The sequence below is a fragment of the Vespa mandarinia genome, chromosome 5, assembly GCF_050613455.1.
Source record: "Vespa mandarinia isolate Hongniang chromosome 5, ASM5061345v1, whole genome shotgun sequence".
Taxonomy (NCBI): domain Eukaryota; kingdom Metazoa; phylum Arthropoda; class Insecta; order Hymenoptera; family Vespidae; genus Vespa; species Vespa mandarinia.
In genome coordinates, this window is record NC_140814.1 from 6110203 (window position 1) to 6132521 (window position 22319).

The 22319-nt window shown below is 28.5% G+C and overlaps 5 protein-coding genes and 1 long non-coding RNA gene across 14 annotated transcripts in view; 3 read left to right on the top strand and 3 right to left on the bottom strand.

Annotated features, from left to right (window-relative positions):
* Positions 1-6305, bottom strand: part of Trpgamma (Transient receptor potential cation channel gamma) — a 78534-nt gene extending 72229 nt beyond the window's left edge. For 4 of the 7 annotated variants that reach the window (XM_035866248.2, XM_085656946.1, XM_085656945.1 and 1 more), the window contains exons 1-2: positions 6043-6305; positions 5903-5972 (exon numbers count right to left, since the gene is read on the bottom strand). Coding sequence is in view for 3 of the 7 variants with exons in the window: in XM_085656946.1 (XP_085513072.1) it covers positions 5903-5907 (5 nt within the window). In the remaining 4 variants the exon portion in view is untranslated. Of the gene's footprint in view, positions 1-3700; positions 4434-5902; positions 5973-6042 lie in introns of those variants that run through there. The other 3 variants (XM_035866247.2, XM_035866246.2, XM_085656944.1) reach the window with 2 other exon arrangements.
* A 553-nt stretch (positions 6306-6858) lies between these two features.
* Positions 6859-9601, top strand: gkt (tyrosyl-DNA phosphodiesterase glaikit). Of its 2 annotated transcripts, none has more exons than XM_035866416.2 (7): positions 6859-6936; positions 7109-7171; positions 7278-7355; positions 7441-8254; positions 8346-8882; positions 8964-9159; positions 9236-9601. In XM_035866416.2, the coding sequence occupies exons 1-7, from the start codon at positions 6885-6887 to the stop codon at positions 9371-9373; spliced, it is 1878 nt and encodes a 625-aa protein (XP_035722309.1). In that variant the 5' UTR covers positions 6859-6884; the 3' UTR covers positions 9374-9601. The 2 variants fall into 2 exon arrangements, with proteins under 2 accessions (XP_035722309.1, XP_035722310.1); XM_035866417.2 differs by having other exon boundaries at positions 6889-7024.
* Positions 9602-11227: 1626 nt separating this feature from the next.
* Positions 11228-15686, top strand: LOC118441691 (protein THEM6). 2 transcript variants are annotated; one of them, XM_085657107.1, is made up of 4 exons: positions 11228-11285; positions 13793-14007; positions 14607-14792; positions 15504-15686. In XM_085657107.1, exons 1-4 carry the CDS (start codon positions 11243-11245, stop codon positions 15684-15686), a joined length of 627 nt encoding a protein of 208 aa, XP_085513233.1. In that variant the 5' UTR covers positions 11228-11242. The 2 variants fall into 2 exon arrangements, with proteins under 2 accessions (XP_085513233.1, XP_035722312.1); XM_035866419.2 differs by lacking the exon at positions 11228-11285 and adding an exon at positions 12883-13039.
* LOC118441692 (uncharacterized) lies at positions 12012-15651 on the bottom strand. The gene is made up of 3 exons (XR_014982213.1): positions 15513-15651; positions 12723-12995; positions 12012-12538 (listed from the first exon to the last, which is right to left on the bottom strand). It is a non-coding gene; the product is annotated as an uncharacterized LOC118441692 (long non-coding RNA).
* Positions 15687-18477: 2791 nt separating the features above from the next.
* Positions 18478-20613, top strand: LOC118441771 (protein THEM6). Its single transcript, XM_035866648.2, has 4 exons — positions 18478-18531; positions 18634-19062; positions 19624-19838; positions 19926-20613. Exons 2-4 carry the CDS (start codon positions 18921-18923, stop codon positions 20160-20162), a joined length of 594 nt encoding a protein of 197 aa, XP_035722541.1. The 5' UTR covers positions 18478-18531; positions 18634-18920; the 3' UTR covers positions 20163-20613.
* Positions 20614-20998: 385 nt separating this feature from the next.
* Vha14-1 (V-type proton ATPase subunit Vha14-1) lies at positions 20999-22233 on the bottom strand. Its single transcript, XM_035866846.2, has 5 exons — positions 22052-22233; positions 21856-21937; positions 21657-21739; positions 21395-21517; positions 20999-21324 (listed from the first exon to the last, which is right to left on the bottom strand). Exons 1-5 carry the CDS (start codon positions 22103-22105, stop codon positions 21295-21297), a joined length of 372 nt encoding a protein of 123 aa, XP_035722739.1. The 5' UTR covers positions 22106-22233; the 3' UTR covers positions 20999-21294.
* Between the last annotated feature and the right edge of the window lie 86 nt (positions 22234-22319).

Here is a 22319-nt window from a genome sequence, read left to right on the forward strand (position 1 = left end):
TGGACTATAAACGAGAGCGAAATTTACGATCGACGCGCCAAGAATAATAATTAGAGTTTCTTGATCGTTTTGTTCGACGACAATAAGGACAACACGATATGTGCGTATTTCAAATCTCACTTTTATACGGGAGGTAAAAAATGAGATTAAAATATACATTAAGACTATAAAAAGCAAAAAATTATGACAAATAAAAAATAAAAATACTATAATCCAATCATAGTAAATGGCTGTAACGATAAAATATTAGAATGATAAAAAAGAAAGGAAAAAAAAAAAAGATCAGTAAATAATAATAGTACGTAAAGTTATACAAAAATATAATATTAGTTAGAGAAAAGGAAAAAAGAAAAAAATCGCACATGGATTCACTATCGTTTTCAATTTTGACAAATGAACTTGGAAAAAGTTTAATCTTATATAAAAAAAGATAAAAGAAAGCAAAAAGAGAGAGACAAAGGAATAAAAGAAAAGAAGGGAAAAGTAAAAAAAAAAGAGAGAAGGCCATGTTTGAAACGCAGTGTATTTTTCAAACTTTCCACGGAGTGACCCCTTCTATTTGACCTTTTCCTCTTCTCCTTTTTCTCCTTATTCGTTTCCTAGCAATCCTGCGTGAAAGAAAACCGGTGGACGTTCTATTACGTGTATTTCATGTCCGTAACAAGCAAGTGGCAACCATTTCCTTCCCCTTTCAATACTACCCTTTATCTCAGTCTCTCTTTTTATCTTTATTTCTATTCTTCCCTATCCGTAGCGCGGACATTTTGATATTCTTATCTAACCAAGCAAAAAGGAATTCTTTTTAAGCGAACGATTTACTTGCGACGTCACGAACTAACCATACCAGGATATAGATTAAAAAAATCGATTACTTTTTCTTCTCTCTTTTTACTCCGTTGCTCGTACAAATAATTTCTCTTCACTCGATTACCAGTTTAATGTAACGATAATTCCAGTCCATGTTTTTTTTTTTTTTTTTTTTTTTTTTTCAAATTTTACTTCGATTACAATCCAAAGATAAAGAAAAATAGAGAAAGAGAGAGAGAGAGAGAGAGAGAGAGAGAGAGAGAGAGAGAGAAAGTACGTATCTTCACAAATTGTGTCACGCATGATCGCGTGCCCAAGAAGAAAGAGAGTATATGCAGAATATAGTCGTGCGTAAAAAATGAGTGAAAATTTACGAGTAATTTGCTGTTAACAAATGACGTTATATATCACGAGACACACGTAGGATTATAAAAAATTTTTAACGCGTTACGATTCTATCTCATCTTTCTCTTTTTACAAATGATACGCATTTTCTATCTATACGATCTACAATAGTAAGCATAGTAAAATCACAAAAAGAGGTTACAATAAAGATATAAGTAATAATCCTTATTGAATTAAATCTATATTTCGATTAATATATAATCAATCGATTTTCATGAAAATAATTATATTACAAGTTCGATTTATATTTTCTTAAACCTAAACAATTTCTTATCTATTGTATCACAATTATCGATCCACATTATATGTCATTCTCTCCTAAACTAGAATTCTCTTAACGCGTTCATATATCGACACATATATCGATGACATACCAGTTTACTTCAATCATCTCGACCTTCGCCCTTAATTACTATATATCTTTTCGTTTTCTATTTCTTCTTTGATACGAACATCCAATTAATCCTGATCACCGAAAAGATCTTTCATACCGAAGAAGAAACGTACGTTTTATCTTTTTCTCTATTTCTTTCTAACTATCCTGACATTTCCAACATCTATCTCCAAAAGCTTACATCCCAAGGGTTCAATCTCCAATTATCGGCTAACATTCTCAAACTTCAATTTCTTTACGTTGATCGTAAAGGAAACTTGGAACCAAACTACGATTAACATCGTGACGACTTAATTAAAATTATTTTGACGTTTTCTATTTTCCCGATAAACCTCATAGAACCCTCATTTTTCCTTCCATTATTATTTTTCTTTCTCTCTTTTCACGAGTTTATAATCAACGAAAATAAGAAAACTCATCCCGTAACACGACACGATTTTCGAGCTTTCGAAGAAAAATAAAAAAACGTATATAGCTAAACTGAGAAAAATTGATTCGCATTTTCGAAAGTTAACTGTGTGTACATGACCGTTCTTGAATCTTTTTCGAGATAACGTCCAAATTGTTACGACAGACTATTCTCTAGTGGAAGAGAACATGTCGAGAAGAAAATATCGATCTCCATGTATTCTTTTAATAAAACTGTAAACAATGAAAAATCTACGAGTATTATTTTAACAATTTTAAAAATAATCTCCAATAAATACGAACAGGTTTATTTGTCATATATATATATATATATATATATATATATATATATATATATATTCATACTACGTGAGATAAAATTTCCTCGATTATTCTCTCACGATTTGTATAGTAAATATAGATATTCGTTTTTTGTAGATAGACATCTATTTACATGCATGTGTATATATACGTTTTCCTAAATTCATAAATATTCTCATGTTTGTGACACCATGATGAACGAGGGTTATGATAAACGACATTAAGAAGACTAACAATAAAGAAAAGAGCCGAAAAGCTTGGCCGTCGGACAAAGTTGTTGATGCATGAAAATTAAATTTTCAAAAAGTAATCATTATCCATCTTTCATCTTTTCGCAATAAATTGCCGCAAGGTATAAAATTTGTCATATAAATTAGAACATTAAAGTAAACTTACAAAAAAGAAAGCGAAAAAGAGAAAGCGAGAGAGAGAGAAAGAGAGAGAGAGAGAGAAAGAAAGAAAAAGAGGGGGAAAAAGGAAATGGATATTAAATACCGTCGTGAGTTCGCTAAATTTGTCTTCCGCGAAAATTTTCTTTCAGAACTGCAACCACAATCGGTAGTAGCAAAACAACACCACCACCCTACCATATCCATTCACTTTCGTCACGTGGAAAAGAATATGATACGTCCGCGACCATTACTTTCCACATCGGATTTCCTCGTAATTTTTAACTTTGTTTTTAAGAACTTAAGAACTTCGTCCATCACTTCTCTTTCTTCAACTTCTTTATTCGAATAAATTGTAAAGTTTTTGCCTTTCTGAATCGTCAATAAAGACTTGGACAATAAGAAATGAGTACCTTTCAAAAAGTCCGTATCTTTCATACTTTTCACAAACTTTTCTTGTAACACATTACAATTTTTCTTATATAAATTATATAACACATACAATTATTATTATTATTATTATTATTATTATTATTATTATTATTATTATTATTATTATTATTGTTGTGTTGTTATTATTATTATTATTATTTTACTACTATTACTTTTATTACTATTACTATTATTATTATTGTTACTATATTATCATCATCATCATCATCATCATCATTATCATCATTATTATTATTATTATTATTATTATTATTATTATTATTATATTATTATCATTATTATTTCGGATTTCACAAAATCTATACTTCGATTTGAAATTTCATTCCGATACTTGAATATGTAGAACAAATATTCGAATGTCGTTAATAAGTATATGATCTATTTACTCTATTATTATTTCTAAATTTTCCATTGTTGTAAGGTGAGGAAAAACATTAGGAATGAAAAACACTTAAGTCCTACGTGAGAATCAGTCTTACGATCGTTGATCATATATATCGATATATTCGGATCGTTGACTGACCTTGACTTTCCGACATCTCCGAGCAGCGATGGATCTTGACTGTTTTCTGAGCGCCTCCAGAGGAAACCGCTAGGCACGGGATTCGTCCGAGGAACCTCCACCTCGGTGCCACTTCGTAAACTAGCCTTTCACACCCCCGCCCTATGCTCCGTTTGATCAAAAATATCACTTCGTGCACCGATTGTATCGATATTTTAACAAACACGACAAACAGCAGCAAGAATGACAATAACAGAATTAACGGCAAGATTAACAACACGTCGACGAGTATCTATTATCACGATTTTGTTATTATACGGGACGAACAATCCGAATCGTCGTCGCCTGAAACGAACGTCGTCAATTTCACCGAGGAAGAACACGTTTGAAAAGTGTGAATGTGCAAGATCATTCGCAAAAACTTTACGACGCTTTTATTCTTCTCTATCTTTTTTGTTTCTTTTTCCTTTTTCTTTTCTTTTCTTTTTTTTTTTTTCCTTTTGCTTTCTTTCTAATACAAAATCACAATGAACCTAATGATATGTGTATGTGTGTATGTATGTATGTATGTATGTATGTATGTATGTATGTATGTATATATGTATGTATGTATGTATGTGTGCATGTGTAGAGATGTATATATAAATATATGTGTACACGTATGTATGTACGAAAAGGTGAACGTGAAAGCGAGAGAAAGGAGGAGCAAACGAAAGGACGCGAATCGCTTGCGGCACGGTCTGGGCGGTAACTGAGGCGAATGTAGGCGTCTCGACGCTCAGCATCGCTCCCACCCCCCTTTTCCCTCTATCCACCAACGCTTATCTCCTACTACCTTCCAGAATCGTACTGGCCCTCTGCGCCTTTTATCGTTTCTATACTTTCCTTTTCTTTCTCCTGCTCTCTCTCTCTCTCTCTCTCTCTCTCTTTCTCACTCTCTCATTCTCGATTACGATCTATATCTATCTCTCTCTCTCTTCATCTGTCAGTTCTCTTTTTTTCTGTACATCCCGTCTCTCTCTCTCTCTCTCTCTCTCTCTCTCTCTCTCTCTCTCTCTCTCTCTCTCTCTCTTTCTCTCACCCCCTTCCTCTTTATCTATCTCTCTTGAACAATGGATATCGCCAATCGAACTGAGACTTTTTTCGTGTTAATTACGAAGACTTATCGGACATCAAAAAAATATACATAAATTGTGTGTGTGTGTGTGTGTACGCGCTCGCGCGCGCAAGTTAACATCTTGTTTGAAATAACATAATCATTATTATTCATAGAACAGTTTTATAAACAAGACAATAATACTCGCAATAAATGTATAAACAATGTTAATTTTAAAAATTATGTGAAAAAAAGAAAAGAAAATTTTCAAACTTCAATAGAAATATTATTATATTTCTTATAATTAATTATTAAATTTCTTAATAATATTATATAAATTTTCAAACGACGATAGAAATATTATATCGATTTATTCATAACTATTTAATAAAAAGTAAATAAAAAGAAAATAAAACATATATATATATATATATATATATATATATATATATTAATATATAATATACATATTATTCACTTTATGAGATAAAATTTCGTAATCTTTTTATCGTTTCATTTTAGAGAAATAAAAGCAGCGAGTATCAGCATTAAAAGGTATTTTTCATTTCTTGAATTTCGTAGAGTACCTTAAGCTCTTTTCTTTATTTCGTTAATAGAACAATAATAATAATTGTCCCTCGATGCATCTCGAGGAGAGTATCTTTAAAATGAAAGAAAGAATTTAATTGAAATTCTAGTGAGACTTTTTAAACGAAAGTAGCTTCATACTTCGTCGGATAATAAATTATCCTCATCTATTTAGCGGTTTATTCATGTCATTAAACTCGGATCCATTCTATGTCTCTTCGTTTACTTTGCTATTAATCGGAATACTTCGAAAACACGACTGTTTTTTATTTTTCATTTTTTCTTTCTTTTATTTCTTTTTTTCTTCTTTTTTTTTTCTTTTTTTTTTTTATCTTTTATTTCAATCCAGTCGGAAAACGAGTAACATTCGTTAAAATTCAATATCGAATTATATCAAAAGATTATAAATACATATACTAATTAAAATTTGATATATATATATATATGTATGTATATATGTATATATGAATGCATATCTGTACATATGTATGTTCGAAGTGTATATGTATTTTTGTACGTATGTATATATTAATACTTACTACATCCAATAGTTAATTCGAAGAACATAACCTTAAGTGGCTTCAATGTCAAGTTTTCTCTTTGATATATCTAAACAGATAAAATAGATTTATATAATTAATGAAAATAATATAAATTTCATTTAATACGAAATACTTACATTTTCTCGAAAGATGTCATTTTTACAGTTACATCGTAAGAACACGTATGCATACATGTTATAGAAATAATAAAACAAAATCTAAACTAATAATACTGTTAAATATAAGAAACACCGAATTTAGATAATAATGTTGATCATTAATTATTATTTCGATTTATCTATGTGAAAAATTATACGAATTACTATGTTTTAGAATATGCAAAGGAACGAAATACACGTACGCGAAGTTATATCGACTGTTGTTAATGGAAGACTGTACCTAAGAGATATTACGAACTATGAAACATCTACAAGTAAAATAAATAAACAATGAGGAGGATCGTAAGGATGTATACGTAACGTAAAAGGAATGAAGGGCTCAAGAATGTTGTTTGATTATACGCGTCGTAATACATTGGCGGGGTTATTTCAAGATGACGTCACTTTACTTTCACAGCTACGAATCGAGCGCCCTCTTTCACGGGCGCCAAAATATGAAACGTTTATTTGATATTTTTTCGATATTAATAATCGAAATATTTTCTTATTTATTTATGACAATTTATTAATCTAGATAATCGTTATTACTTATTTATAAAGTTTCGATGTTATATAATTTAATGAAATATTTTTGAACGAATAAATGTTTATGAATAATATACTCTATCACAAAAGATGAGAATAAAATTATTTGATTTAAGAACTTAGAAAGTAACGTCGGCAGTAGGTCAATACTGTAGAAAAGCTTCGTTTACAACGCAAACGAAAAATCAATGGTAAGAAATTCTATTGGTTCTAATGAATGAGATTGACGAATCGTGTAACTCTGTTATTTAGGGATTATCCTTGAGTTTTTCACGATGAAACTATTCTTTCCTTTTTGGAGTTTACGAACTGTTATAATTTTAGAAGGTTGTATACGATTAATAAGATTTTTATTGTTGTTTGTGACAAAAAATTAAATTAATAAAGTATGATCGATAAGAATTAGATTGATAAAGTATATATTGCTATCTATTTAATCTTACAATTTGTTATATTCTATACGTCTTTCTTATATGTCAAATACATTTTCTTTTTGTAGGAAAAGATGTCAAAAATATTTTGAAAGTTATGAATATCGCCATGAATCGTGTAAAAGTAAATGGTAATATTTTCTTTTTAAATAAATATTTTTTCTCTTCGTAAATAAATATTATTTGATAATATATATTTCGAAAATAATTAATATGTCATTTTCATTTATAATCCAGTTAGAAAGAAATGTCCCTTTATGGAGAAATGTTATCGAAAAAATCCAATACATTTTGCAGAAATGTCACATCCTCATTGTAAGTATTCTTTTATGATTTTATATTACAAATATGTTATAATAATTAAGATTAAATATGCAAAGTAACATTAATTTCTTTTCAGTCGAAAGATTGGTAATCGATCAATTGGACGATACATTAAATATACCTGATGTTCTTGATTTTGAATGTGATCGATCTCAATTATTGGATCAATTGAAGGTTATACAAATTGTAATGAGAAAAGAAAGGGATAAGGACAGAGACAGTTTCTTAAAATTAAAGAAAGACTTACTTTCAACAGATGTTACAAACAATTCTGCTACCTCAAAAAGTCCTAATAAAGTAAGTAAGTTAGAAAGTAACAGATTAGATTCTGAAAGTCAGCAAAGCTCAAGCTCATCGGTATCTATAATGGATACTTATGTATCTTGTAAATTGAATAAAGACAGAGAAGAAATACGAAGAAAGGCAATAAAAAGAATGAAACAGCAAGGCTTCGAAGTATCTTTAGTGGAACCTGGAGAATTTGCTATTAAATATGCTCTTGCTGCTCCTTATTACATATTTTTTACAAGAATAGAGAAGTCATCATCGACTTATAATCAATCATTTTCTATAACCTTTCCTGAAATATTAGATAAAAGTCTTGGAGAAATAAAATCTAGTTTACAAATTACTTTCATGGTCGATGTTGGATGGCTTTGCTTGCAGTATTTATTAGCAGGACAAAAAGCCAATATAACAATTTTATATGGAGATAGAGTAGATAAGGAAAAATTAGGTGAGAATATTACTTTGGTATCTGTTCCTCTACCAACACCGTATGGTTGTCATCATTCAAAGATGATGATATTGGAATACAGTGATGGCGGAATCAGAATTGTAGTGTCTACTGCAAATTTATATTCTGATGACTGGGAAAATAGAACTCAAGGGTATGTAAACATATCCTTCAATTATCTAGCATTTCTTTCTTCTCATATAGTAAGCTTTAAAAATAAATCGAATTACTTTAATTTTAATTAGACTTTGGATTTCTCCTCATCTACCTTCATTACCGAAATCCGATAACACGACTAATGGAGAATCTAAGACAAATTTTAAAAGAGACTTTCTACAGTATTTGAAAACTTATAAACAATCAGCTTTAAACAAATGGATTGATATAGTAGAAAGGGCTGATTTTTCAGACGTTAACGTTTTCTTCATTGCCTCCGTACCTGGTAGTTATCGTCAGACCAATGTAGATACATGGGGTCATAGAAAGTTGGGTTATGTTCTTTCCACATATGCTAGTTTACCACAAAATGCATTGCATTGGCCAATAATTGCACAAAGTTCCAGTTTAGGAACCTTAGGACCGAGTTATCAAAATTGGTTATCAACAGTTATAGTGTCATCCATGTCGAAGACAAAAGAATCGAAAATTCTTCCGAACTTTCAATTTATCTTTCCTACTCAAAAAAATTATGAAGAAAGTTTTGACTGTCAGAATGCTTGTTGCTGTTTATGTTATAGAAGGCAAACTCATTCGAAACAAGAATGGATCCAAGATTATTTATAGTAAATCAAAATTCATATATTCTTTTCATTCTTTTCCAAATAAATTTCATTAAATAAATTTCATTAATAATATTTTTACAGTCAATGGAAAGCTTCGAAAACATTCAGAGATAAAGCAATGCCTCACATTAAATCTTACACGAGATTGTCTCCTGATTTAAAAAAAATGGCTTGGTTCGTGCTTACCAGTGCAAATTTGAGCAAAGCTGCATGGGGAACACAAACGAATTATATTGCGAGTTACGAAGCTGGTGTATTATTCCTTCCTACATTTATCGTAAGTATCAAAGACAAAAATCAAATAATATCAAATATTGTCCAAATCTGATTTAAATGATATATTTTTCTCGAAGATCGGAGAAACGACATTCCCTATAGAAAAGGAAAATGACGATTCGAATATTCAACCATTTCCCATTCCATACGACCTTCCATTAATTCCTTATGAGCCTGAGGATAATCCATTTGTAATGGACATTTTCAACGAATGAAATATTTTCCCAAAATGATTACATAGGTATGTTCGATCTACGTTACAATAGACGATATGTGATCTTGTCATTGCCCCTTCCACTTCTATTTCCCCTTCCTTCTCCCACTCCGCTCCTTCTCCCACTTTACTATATTTAATACATCTTTTTTATAGTGTGTACTCAACGATATGTCTACAAATATGCTCAATGAATGATATGTCCTCAAATATTTTTAAATAAAAATTTATTTCAACTTAAGTAAATTCGCATATTTCGTTATTATAATTTCCCAACCGGCGCGGAAGTGGAAAAAAAAAGAAAAGAAAAAAATTAAAGAAATACAGAAATGGAAAATAAACTACTGAATAAATAGTCGTTCTCAGGTTCGTCACGTAAAGAGAAAATTTTGTAAAAGTGAATCGGCTCTTGCAAAATTTTTGGATTAGGTACATAAGACAACGACAACAACTTATTTTCTCAGTATCACTTGACTTCGTGAATTCGAGTCAGTTACCTCGATGGGCACGTGTTTTTCATAAAACATCAGTAAGAAAGCGCTTCCTGATGAGAGGCGGAGACATTATCCACCACTTCGAGGTAATATTGACTCGTTTGTGCATGCTTAGACTTCGAATAAGATTTAACTAGTCATTCTTTCTCTTTCTTTCTTTCCGTCTCTCTCTCTCCCTCTCTCTCTCTCTCTCTCTCTGTCTCTATCTTGCTGTGCTCACTCAAAGCAATTAAATGAAGTATTCGAATATTTTGCAATGAGAATTATTGATCGATCTGCCTATGGATATCTTAAGTAACCTTGAAGAACAAAGATCTCCAATTCCGCTTCATACAGCTTTACATTAGGTATAGTATTTATATATATATATATATATATATATATATATATATATATATATGCCTATATGTAGAAAATCAGGAAAGAGAGTTAAAAAAAAAAAAAGAAAGGAAAAAGAAAAAAGAAAGAAATACATAGATACATAAACATTTCTGTGTATGTAAATGGCTTCGTCACAGCTCGTACGTTTCGTCCAAGGACATCGTCGAGTTATTACAGTACATTTCTCGTGGAAGAGCTAAACGCAAATAGTGACTATTTCTCCAAATAAATCTTCTCGATAATAAAAAAAAAAATCCAGTCAAATAGATATCGATCGATTCCGTATATTTACATATATCCCTTTTATCCTTTAACAGTTTATGCAAACATCGTTTCTGGCAAACACATTCTGTTTTATACATTCTTTTTTTTCTGTCACTTTTATTTTCATTTCTTTTTTTTTTCTCTCTCCCCCATTTTATATCCCTAGTATCGCCTAATTAAAATTGACTATTTTTACATTCATCGATAAGATTGATACCATGTAATCTCATAAATAGATAAAGGATGTCTGTCTTGTAGTACAATATGAACATAAACGAGATAACCTTGTTCATTCTCATTATGATCTTCGTTGCATTCTAATTTTTGGTATTCGTTGAATTTGAAAAAAAAGAAAAGAAAAAAGAAAAAGAAAAGCGAAGAAAAAGGAAAAAGAAAAGAATAGAAGAAAAAAAGGTTGTAATGAAAGAACAATTTTAAATAAGAAGAGAGAAAAGTTCGTAAGAGTTAGATACGTCTTCAATGAAGTTTCGTCGAAAAATGAAAAAAACTGGCCAGGGTTTCTGCGAAGTCTGGTTACTCCCACCGCTACGGTTAGTCCAATCCTCCCCCGTAAGCGAGAATGTTCTAAGCGCAGATGCAAGAGCTCGGAAAGAAACGATCTGGTCGACACGATGACGATGACGACGACGACGACGACGACGACGACGACGACGATAACGACGATGACGGTGTGTTGAACACATCGAGCTAAAGGATTATCAGTTGTTGAGATGTCTTCGATACGAACGGGCTTCCTCTTAGGTCTTCGTACAGGTGTGTGTGTATGTGTGTGTGTACATGTGTGTGTGTGTGTGTGTGTTAATGTGAATGTATATTTGTGTATTCATACATTCATTCCCATAATTGTTGTGTGTTGTTATCACATATCGTTGTCAATATTATTATTGTTTAATAACAAATGCATCAGATGTAGATATGAATATACCCTCGATGAATATTCATTCTGATGTCTCATTTTAAGTTTCCATTGATTTTTCATTATATTTACATTGAGCCTTTCGTTAAAAACATTAACGAAGATTGATTTTAGTGAAAACACTTGAATTTCGGGTTGCCCCGCGTTCTGATACGTGCTTTGCTTGATAAATCTCGTTGAAAGTGAGCTCGCTCGTATCGAAAGTAGGTTCTATTCGAAATGCAAACTATCGCACAATGTAATTTCATTCATCGTAAAATGTTCATTCTCTCTCTTTCTCTCTTTTTTTCTTTTTGTTTTTTTTTTTTTTTATTTCCATTCGTCATTAATAATTTACTTAATAAATATCACGTAATCGTAAAAACAAGGAATTCTTCGTTGATATTCGTATACGTATAATATTTCTTTACGTACGTATGTATGTACGTGTATGAAAAAAAAAAAAAAAAAAAAAAGAAAATAATAATAATACAAACGGCAGACTATTACGCATTATTTTTATTGTTATTGTTGTTGTTGTTGTTATTGTCACGCAATTTAGCCACCCCTTTGTCACGATACAGAACATAATCAATAACTACTAAGTGTGAAATCGATGTACATGATAAAAAAAAAAAAGAAACAAGTGTTAAACAACAATATAATCGTGTCTCAGCAGAATTAATTTGAAAAATTATATAAATAAAATAAATAATTATTATTTTCTTTTATATTAAAATCAAAAAGAACTTATTAACACGTTTTTCTTAATTATAATCGGAAGAGTCAATAGTTACGTACATAAACACATACTTATATATTTAATCACGTATATACTTAGGTATCTTTGTGTATTATAAATATATGAATATCTGACCCTGAAGGAAATCATACGTGAAATATATTATCGGATCTTTAATGTGACTCATTTAGCATATGAAACGTAAAATAGCGAGAATTTTCTACAATTTATATTTGTAATACTCATTAATATTATCGTGACCTTCATCCAGGACAATACTTTTGTTATATATGTTTCTTTGTCCATTCGTTCACAGTAAGAGAACCCTCACTTGCAGAATCGAAATCTTCCGAGTGTGACGTAAAGAGGCTGAAAAAGATAAATAATTAAAGAAATAAATACAGAGCTCTTCGTTATTCGATAACTCGATGACTAAGACGACAACTTTTCGAAGGATTATGAGGTATCCTTTAAAGGATATTATTGAGTAGGACTCTGTGAAAGGAAAAGATATTAAAAAGTGTCGTTTAACATGATAAAAAGAGACCAGAACTTTTTATCAACGAAAAGTGAACCGTCTCGAGCACGAATCGATAACAACACGGCTTCCCGCCAGTTGAAAGCTTCCAAAGTCTGATCGAATTACAACACATTGACCATTATCGTCCCAGCAGGACGACAAGACCATCAACGAAAGGACGATAAATATTAGGATGATAACTTGTTGGGTCCTAGCCGGTATCCTCGGTGCCGTCATACTCCTTCATCTCCTCGTCGAGGTTCATTATTTCCTACGTATGTTCCTCACGGTTTTCCTTGCGAGATTCTGTAAAAAGAAAATTCATATACTTGATGAGGCATCGGTCTATGGTAAGTACTTGTGACGAAAAAAATATTCTAACGAATATTCTCTCTCTTTTCGTTTTTATGTCTTGCAAAAAAAAAAAAAAAAGAATATTTTACTGACAAGTCTATTTTTTGTTTTGTTTTGTATCTATATTGAAAGAAGGATCGAATCGAAAATATTTATATTCTGATTATAGGCTATTATTAAAAGATAGGACTTAAAACTTCAAGGAAACTTTTATAGAAAGTTTTCTTACTCTTTGATAAAAAACTTTTTCAGAATTTAAAACGAACGAAGGTTTATTATATTATTATAACGAATTAAATTCTTTTGATAATCTATTTGATAAAACATTTAATGAAAATTCTTGATTTACGTGTCATTAGACGATTAACAAAAGTTAGTATGTTATATCAAAAATTACATTACAGTTAATTAAATCTTAAACCTAATTTTTTAAACGTCCAAACGAAAATATATTAATTTCTAAGCTTCGATCGATCAGGAAGGGACAAGCAATGCAGCAAGCAAGCCAGGAGAATCCTTACGATTACTTGTGTCGGCCTTGCACATGCCTCGTGTAAACCTTGACCTATAGAGACAATCAGCTGTGATTGATAGAATACAAATAATCGAGGATATATCTCTATCGTTTATTTAAAAAAAACAAAAAAAAAAAAAAACAACAACAACAAAAAAGTAACAAAAAAAACAACAAAAAAAATAACGAAAGAGATTCATCATAGGATCATCTCTTCTTTTTTTTTTTTTATTAGGTATTTGTACTACGACCGACGTAGACACTCTTCTCTATCACATGAACAATGCAAGATATTTGAGAGAATTGGACTTTGCTCGAGCTGATTTTTACGAGCGAACTGGTCTTTATCGTGAAATTTGTTCTCAAGGATCTGGTGTCGTTCAAGGAGCAGCAACGATACGTTATCGGCGATTTCTCAAGCCTTTAACTATTTATAAGATAACTTCAAAGGTGAGCTTAAAGAAATTACCAATCTTGTCTCAGTTGTTAATTTCTTTAATGATTAGGAATTCGCTTGAATATTTTTCAAATAAAATTCACACCTCGGAATCTTTGCATATTTTAATTAATTTATTCTTTTCCATTAGTTTTTTCTCTTTATTTCGAAATACTTGTTTTATTTTTCTAAAAATGTTTAAACGAATGTTAACTATCGCATTATCGATCGAACGAACAAGATATACGCATATATGCATATAATTAAAAAAAAAAAAAATATTCGTTTGAATAAACTTCGAATAATTTCATTTAAATTATTTACATTCTTTTGAAATGTATACAACAAATAAAGTTATAAAAATGAGAATCCACAAGTGATTTCAGACTGATCTAACTTTTGATATCGAAATTTAAAAATTAAAATATTTCTATAAAATTGGATATATGCGCAATGGAATTCAAAGTAATGAAATTCTTAAAATAGAATATTGTAACAAGAATATTTAAAATAGTGTTAGCCATTAACGCGTCCTATATCGATCATACTTATATTGTGTTTTACGCGAAAGTACTGGTTTATTATTTTTTATACAATTTTACTGTCATTGCAGATCATTTATTGGGACGAAAAAACGATTTTTATGGAACATCGTTTTGTTACGCCGAGTGATGGATTTATCCGAGCTATAGCTATCTGCAGGCAAAGACTTTTAGACTGCAGTGCAGAGACGGTTATGGGTACTCTCGTTGATCGAGGTGTTAAACAAAATGGTAACGTCGAGGCAGGTGTTACACAGGTAAAATCACAAATATCGTCATTACAATGTGATGTTCAAAAATATATAATATTTTTTATTATGACATCATGAATAATTGACATTGAACACTGATTGGTTTCTCGCTGAACGTATCATTCTAACATCTATTTTTTCACTAATATTAATTGCATCATTTGATTATACATCTTACATACATAATTAACAAAATAAGGCAATTAGGATGAAATATTTAGACATTTTTTTCTTTTCAAAATAAAAAAAGAAAAAATATCTTCCGTATTGTTTTTATTCTTATATAATCGCTAGATTTATGGACATTATATGCTTACTGAAACTCATCGTATTAAGAGAATTTATTAACAAGAAATATTTTATCATTATTATGCATATTAGTTTATTTACTTTAAAATTAATAGATTTATTAACATAAATTTATGTGTATTCATACGATTACATCACTACATATATATATATTGATTTATGTAACTAAGTATAAAATCTAAAATCTTAAAAAACTTGAAGAATATCAAATACCCTAAATCTAATGTTAGAAAAGATCAAGTCATTTAAAGTGTTTATATATAAAATTCATCATCTTGTGTAAAGTACATAAAAAAAATTCAAATATAAATATATTATTGATAATATCTCATACATATTATATTACTATGACTTATTAATAAATTGCAATTTATAAATAATTTATAACAAGTACAATAAATTTTCCAGATAACTCACGTGAGGCCAGAGATACCACCAGAAGTAGCAAGATGGTTAGAAAGTAATGAAATTTCCTCTGCGATTCTTCGACAATCAATTATACCTACAATGAATACTACAACAACAGCAACCACGACGACAATGACGACAACAACAACAACGACAACAACAACAACACCTTCGAATTGCTGACAAAACGAGAACGCGACAAATGGTGTCGCAGAAACGACGATCTACGTAACTACTACCGTCTAAATATACAATACGCGAGAACGTGAAAAGCACCGTGTTTATATGTATGTTCATTCAGAATAATATTTCCAAGTGCACCGATCATTCTTTATTTGTTGATAATTTAGAGAAGATCTGAGATTCTTCCTTTATGTATATATATATATATATATATATATCTTCCTATATATATATATATATCTCCCTATATATATATATCTTCCTATATATATATATATATTTCTCATACGATTTTTTGTTCCATATAAATGTATTATATACAATATCACTTATGTATATGTATATGTAAAAAAAAATATAACAACGCGGTGCTTTTAAGATGACTGCTCAGGGCTATTATTTGATGACCGAGAACAAATATTTACACGTAGACATCTAACAATAAGATTTATTCTTATCGTCGCTTCAAGTTTTAAAAAAATGTAAAAAAAGAAAGATACATTTCGCGATATGAATTAGCAAGGGGGAAAGAAGAAAAAAAAAAAAAGAAAAGAAAAGACTAGTTCTATAAACAAAAAAATGAAGCACGATACGAGAAATTGCGTGCAACTAATATAATATAATACATATGTATGTATATATATTGTATGTATGTGCTATGTTTCTCTTAGAAACTTAAACTATAAAAATTATTAGATACTTTTACTCTGATTATATACAGGGTATATTAAATTTGACCTAATCACGCGAAATATTTCTGAGTGATTAAAGATTTTATCGATGAACAAAGAAATTATCGTTGCTATCTTTTTTATTTTTTCTTTTTTTTTCTTTTTCTTTTTTCTTTTTCTTTTTTTTTTTTTATGAATCAATGCACTTTTATTATCGATTATGACTTATAGAAAGAAAAATTTAATGGTATTAATTTGTTGCTCTCTATTAATGAAATAATATCTTACCAGGATATTACTTCGTATTATCGAAAATAACAGCTTAAATTACATCAAATATCTTGTATGAATATATAAATGTAGTAATTTAGAAATTCTTATACGAGCTGGTGATTATGATACTGGCTTAAGTCTTACACACACACACACATATACATCTATATATGTTTTTGATGCTTATGCATTATTATAACGTAGATCAATAAAATAAATGATTAATTGAATTATTGCAAACTTTAGATTTAGCAAATTTTTATGAATACTGTTCATATATATATATATATATATATATATGATTTTATTTATGATGAGAAGAAAAAATTTGTACACAACAATTTTACACATGCTCATTAATTTAAATCGAATTTATATATTATTAAATATGGATTGATTATTATATGAATCAATTAGTCTTTCTCTTTTTCTTTTCTTATTGAAATAAGAATTAATCTTTTCGCTCTAAACGGTGTATATATGTATATAATATTAAAATTTTATTTCACACTAAACACTGTCATAAAAAATTGACAATTATGAAATAATATTATATTTTGGCCACGAAATCACATGAAATTTTAATACTAAACAAGTTTTCATTTTAAAACGTTTTTATAATTTTTTTATCTTGTAATTCTAAAAATATAATATTTCTAAGAGAAATGTAAAATAAAAATATAACGCGCGTATTGTTTTCAAAGAATAATCTTTTTTACTGTAATAAAGTATATCACTAATCTTATAAAATATAAAAATCAAGTACCGTAAACTTTTCGTACAGAAGCACCCAGAGCGAAAGAATTAAAGATCAATTTGCAAAACAATATTTATCCAAGATAAAACACGAGTTTCTATAATGTAATTGAAATTTCTATTAATTGTTGATTAATTTCTCTTAACGATAAAAAAGAAGTCTGAAAAAGACATTATTTTTTAGGTTTTATTGAATCAAACAGACGACAATATCTTCGTTTTTTTTTTTTTTTTTATTACGTTACACTCAGAAGTCATAAAAATAGTTTTAAATTATCATCTAATTATATCTATGGAATGAATGAATTTCTATATTAGCACAATCGACGACAAATTAAAATTTATAGTTCGTTTAGATAAATAAAGAAAGAAAGTAATATAAAATCAAAAAAAGAAAAAAAAACAAAAAGCAAAAAAATAATAGTGAGTAGCAAAATACGCTTTGTTATTATATATCTAGATTGTTCTGTAATAAAATTATTACTACGTTGTGAATATGTTCTCGATGTTATTGTCGTCCAAAAAATATTAGAAAATAAAGAATTTACAGAAATCAATATTGATTCTTAGAAATTTTGCCTTTTTTTTTTCGTTTTGAATGTATTTAATTATTTATAAATTATCGACATACGTCTATTTATATTGAATATTTATCCTTGCATTTTCTAATGCACATAATAAATATATAATAAACATATTCATGAACATATAATAAAAATGACATATACATTTCAAAAACAATAATACACGCAGAAGTATTTTACATTTTCTCTCTTTCTCTCTCTCTCTCTCTCTTTCTCTCTCTCTCTCTCTCTTTCTCTCTCTCTCTCTCTCTCTTTCTCTCTCTCTCTCTCTCTCTCTCTCTCTCTCTCTCTCTCTCTCTCTCTCTCTCTCTCTCTCTCTCTCTTTTATATTATTTTTAGATATTTTTATAATATCTATATATAAACAATGATTAATTTTAGCTTTCTTAATATTTTAATTTTGATTTTTATCGTTGGAGAAAGAAAAATACTATTGAACAATAAAAAATTTATGTTAAATACATTATATATGTAAACGAATAAATTCAATGATAGGTTAATACATTGAGTGCCACGTCAGTCATCAATAATTAATACTGAAACTTTCCGTTTAGATTACTGGTGATTACAGTGTTAAATATAATATAAAACTAAAGAGTTTATATAGTTTTAAATGATTACTGAAAATTTCTTTAAAAGTTATATAATTTTTATTTATTACAGGATTATTTACATAGCTGTATCGAATAAATTTCAATCAGTACGCTTCGGCATTACTATACCGCTATACCGGCGCTTCTACGTAGCGCGTATGACCTAAAGGAAATTTCTTGAAGAAATTCCTTGATATTTAACCTGTTAAGTTAGTGAATAAAATTATTGTCCAAAGCGATCAGTATTGTTTTGTCATTAGAAGAGTAGATATCATTTGGTCTCTTTCATTTATGAAAAATTATTTATTTGAATAATATTTTTCTTTTTTCACTTGGATAATTTAATGATAAAACAAAATGTGGGATATTTTCTTTTACGCGATCATTGCAATTATTTATCTCATTGACATAAATTATTTCTTGCGAGTAATATTTGTTTTCGTTTGGACTAAATGCATGCAAAAAAAGACAAAACCTACGAACGAAACTACGATATATGGTAAGTATTTTTTGAAAATTAATATATTTTGAAAATTTCATTTCTTATTTAATTTCAATTGTACCTAATGTCGGTAATATTATTTTACCATCGTTAAATTTCACCTTTGGATTATTATTTATCACATAGGTGCATGAAATAACAAGTTTTTATAATAACTATTTCAAATTTCACATTATTTTCAAAAATAATTTGGTTTCCTTGTATAACGTAATTAAAAAAAAAAAAAAAAAAAAAAAGAAAAAATCCGAAAGCTTAAATTACTATTTATTTAACTAAAGATACTATTTAATAAATTACTGATAAATTTATTTATTATATTACTATTCATTTATTTAAACAATGTCGAGTAGTAAAATATAAAAAATCGATTCGATACAATGATTGTAAGAATCGATAAGAGTCCGCTCAAATGAACGATTATTACGACACATATTTTTTCATTAACATTTTTATATCCTTTTTTCAATCATTTTCAATCATTATTAACTTATCATGTAGATACTTAAGATCGATTTGATTAATACATAACAAAATAACATTATTCAATTTATTTTTCAGGTATATGTATTACTCAAGATTTGGATCTTGTATTATCACATATGAATAATGCAAGATATCTACGTGAAATAGATTTTGCTCGTTTTCATTATTTTGTTCAAACCGAAATGTTTTATTTGATGGGAAAAATGGGTGCTACTGTAGTCCTCGGTGCTTCATCCACAAGATATCGACGGCCGATTCCTTTCCTTATGACGTACAAAATCATGACTAAGGTAAAATCAAAGATCTCAAAAAGTTCGAAAGATGACGGTAAAATCAATGTTAAATTCTCGTGATAAAATGACACTCTTCTATTGCAGTTAATTTATTGGGACGAAAAAAGTTTATATTTCGAGCACAAGTTCATCAATCTTCGAAATAATTTCATTCACACGGTCATTTTCAGCAAGCAAACGACGATCGGCTTGAAAATATCTTTGACCGAGTTCTTGAAAAAATTTGAACCTGAAATTTGTTTACCTGAAATAAACGAAGATCTCAGATTATGGTTAGAATCGATGGAATATAACTCTCAGAAACTCAAAAAGAAGGATTAAAAAAAAAAAAAAAATTGTTTTTTTTCTGTTTTTATATTTTTCTCACAAGTTTTTTACGTTATATGTAAATGCTGTTTTAATTATTTTATATTCATCTGTTTTTAATTAAAAATTTATCCTTTATATCTCTCAAATGTTTTAGATCAATAGGTGTTCTTTGTTAATTTTTCTAATGTTACTACAAAAGTGTATCTTATGTTTATAGCATAAAATAAGATTAAAACAAAATTATGTTTACAAATAAAATCTGCATTTTCATTTTGATTTTTATACTTACGATATACATAATATAAAAAATCGAATAATAGTGTAGAAAAGTAGAGTTTATATTAAATTAGAGAGAGATCATTTTTGCCATATCGAGAAAAATATGAAAAAAATCGGATTTTAGTGAATTACTAATTCATTATTAACAAAGAAAGGACTTAACGGTGATTCAGCATAAAACTGTAATTTATGAAAATGATTGTAAATAAGAAAAATATATTTTTACAGTAATGAATAATATGTGATAATTTTTGTAAAGTCATTATTCAATGTACTTTTTTATAACATTGTCCTTGATGTGATCACATTATAATAAATTTAAAGAGAAAAAATATCAATAGAAAAGAAATTATATTATTCTTTTTTATCATATATAACATTAAGTTAATAACTATTATTTATTACTGTATTATATTTTTGTCTCTTTCTATTAGAAAATGAAATTAATATTTCTTTAGTTATTCTACATAAATAAAGCGATTACGCTAGTTTTGATTATGTTTTAATTAGATATCAAGTACTCTAAATATAAAATGCAAAAATTCAGGACAAGAGTTGTGTACATCTAAATTTTATAACAATATGCTTTTTTTATTTAATTTATAATACATAATGTGAAATAATATTTACTATAGAACAAGACAATGGTAGAGCAAAATTTTTTAATTTAATAGATATTTAATATACTATTATAATTTTTTTTTCTAAATACAACATAAGCAGTGGAATGTTGTATATACATTTTCTATTCTTATGATTAAAACAAAAAGTATGATAACATTCAAGAAAAAAAGAATTGTCATATTGTACAATTAGTATATTTAATTAAGTTATACTTTCTTTTATTATATAAACAACATATAGTTTAATGTATATCTTCTGGATTGAACATGCCCTGCAAGGGGAATATTATTAATTAAAAATATCTATTTTAATATTTTATAATGAGATATTAGCAATCATACCTTAGCACGTCTTAGAATTGAATCTTTACTAGCATCATATGGATGATCCTTACTAGGAATCTCTAATACAGAAGGAATAGGCTGAGTATGACTGTCAATAACATGTCTAATCATTTCAGCAACCTAAAATTTATTAAAGTTTACTAGAGATAACACATTAATTAATAGCAGTAACAGTTTGTTGAAACAAATGAAAATAAATTTTATATTACACTATTGTATTCTTCGTTTCACGTTATAAAATTTTAATAAATTTACTCACATTTTGATTTATAAGAATAATGTCAATGTCATCTCTTTTAATAAAACGCTTAAATGTATCCTCTATTTCACTCTCTGGTGTATCTGTAAAATATATTACTTTTCACAGTACATATGTAACTATCTATCCAATACAAGTAATTACTTTGTTGTATATAACAATAAAAACAAAAGTTGTAATTATAAAAATAAAACAATACTTTTATCAACAACCATAAAGTTAGGTTGACGATGTTTATTAATTTCTCCAACACCTCCAAGTAGGAATCCTACACATGTATCCTGAGAAAAGATGAATATATGGTAAACTTCAATATTTCTTGAAAAGTATTAAAAACTCTACTAAAACAACATTACATTGTAAATAAAACTTATATCTGTAAAAATTAAGTTTACCTCATCTCCTATTACCGCAAGAAGTTTACCCTTTCCAGCTGAATGAAGTGTCATTATTGTAAAAATAAGTTACAAGATATTTTGGAGAAAGAAGAATAAATAAAGTCGATATAAATTTTCACGTTCAGTCAGCTGACAGTATCACACCTATTTCGATTAGGTATAAATCACGTGCAAAAACTCGTCCAATGAAATCGATTGTTTGTATTAAAGTCGGGACACAAGTGCAATCGAATGGAATGGCGCGTTTTCAATTGTGTTTCTTGTT

Coding starts and splice junctions, on each gene's coding strand:
- gkt (XM_035866416.2), top strand. CDS start 6,885: ATGAAACTATTCTTTCCTTTTTGGAGTTTACGAACTGTTATAATTTTA. Junction 7,172..7,277: donor GAATCGTGTAAAAGTAAATG/GTAATATTTTCT, acceptor TTTATAATCCAG/TTAGAAAGAAATGTCCCTTT. Junction 8,883..8,963: donor TGGATCCAAGATTATTTATA/GTAAATCAAAAT, acceptor ATATTTTTACAG/TCAATGGAAAGCTTCGAAAA.
- LOC118441691 (XM_035866419.2), top strand. CDS start 12,883: ATGATAACTTGTTGGGTCCTAGCCGGTATCCTCGGTGCCGTCATACTC. Junction 13,040..13,792: donor TGATGAGGCATCGGTCTATG/GTAAGTACTTGT, acceptor TTTTTTTATTAG/GTATTTGTACTACGACCGAC. Junction 14,793..15,503: donor TCGAGGCAGGTGTTACACAG/GTAAAATCACAA, acceptor TAAATTTTCCAG/ATAACTCACGTGAGGCCAGA.
- LOC118441771 (XM_035866648.2), top strand. CDS start 18,921: ATGTGGGATATTTTCTTTTACGCGATCATTGCAATTATTTATCTCATT. Junction 19,063..19,623: donor GAACGAAACTACGATATATG/GTAAGTATTTTT, acceptor TTTATTTTTCAG/GTATATGTATTACTCAAGAT. Junction 19,839..19,925: donor CGTACAAAATCATGACTAAG/GTAAAATCAAAG, acceptor CTTCTATTGCAG/TTAATTTATTGGGACGAAAA.
- Vha14-1 (XM_035866846.2), bottom strand. CDS start 22,105: ATGACACTTCATTCAGCTGGAAAGGGTAAACTTCTTGCGGTAATAGGA. Junction 21,938..22,051: donor TTGCGGTAATAGGAGATGAG/GTAAACTTAATT, acceptor ATCTTTTCTCAG/GATACATGTGTAGGATTCCT. Junction 21,740..21,855: donor CTTTATGGTTGTTGATAAAA/GTATTGTTTTAT, acceptor TATATTTTACAG/ATACACCAGAGAGTGAAATA.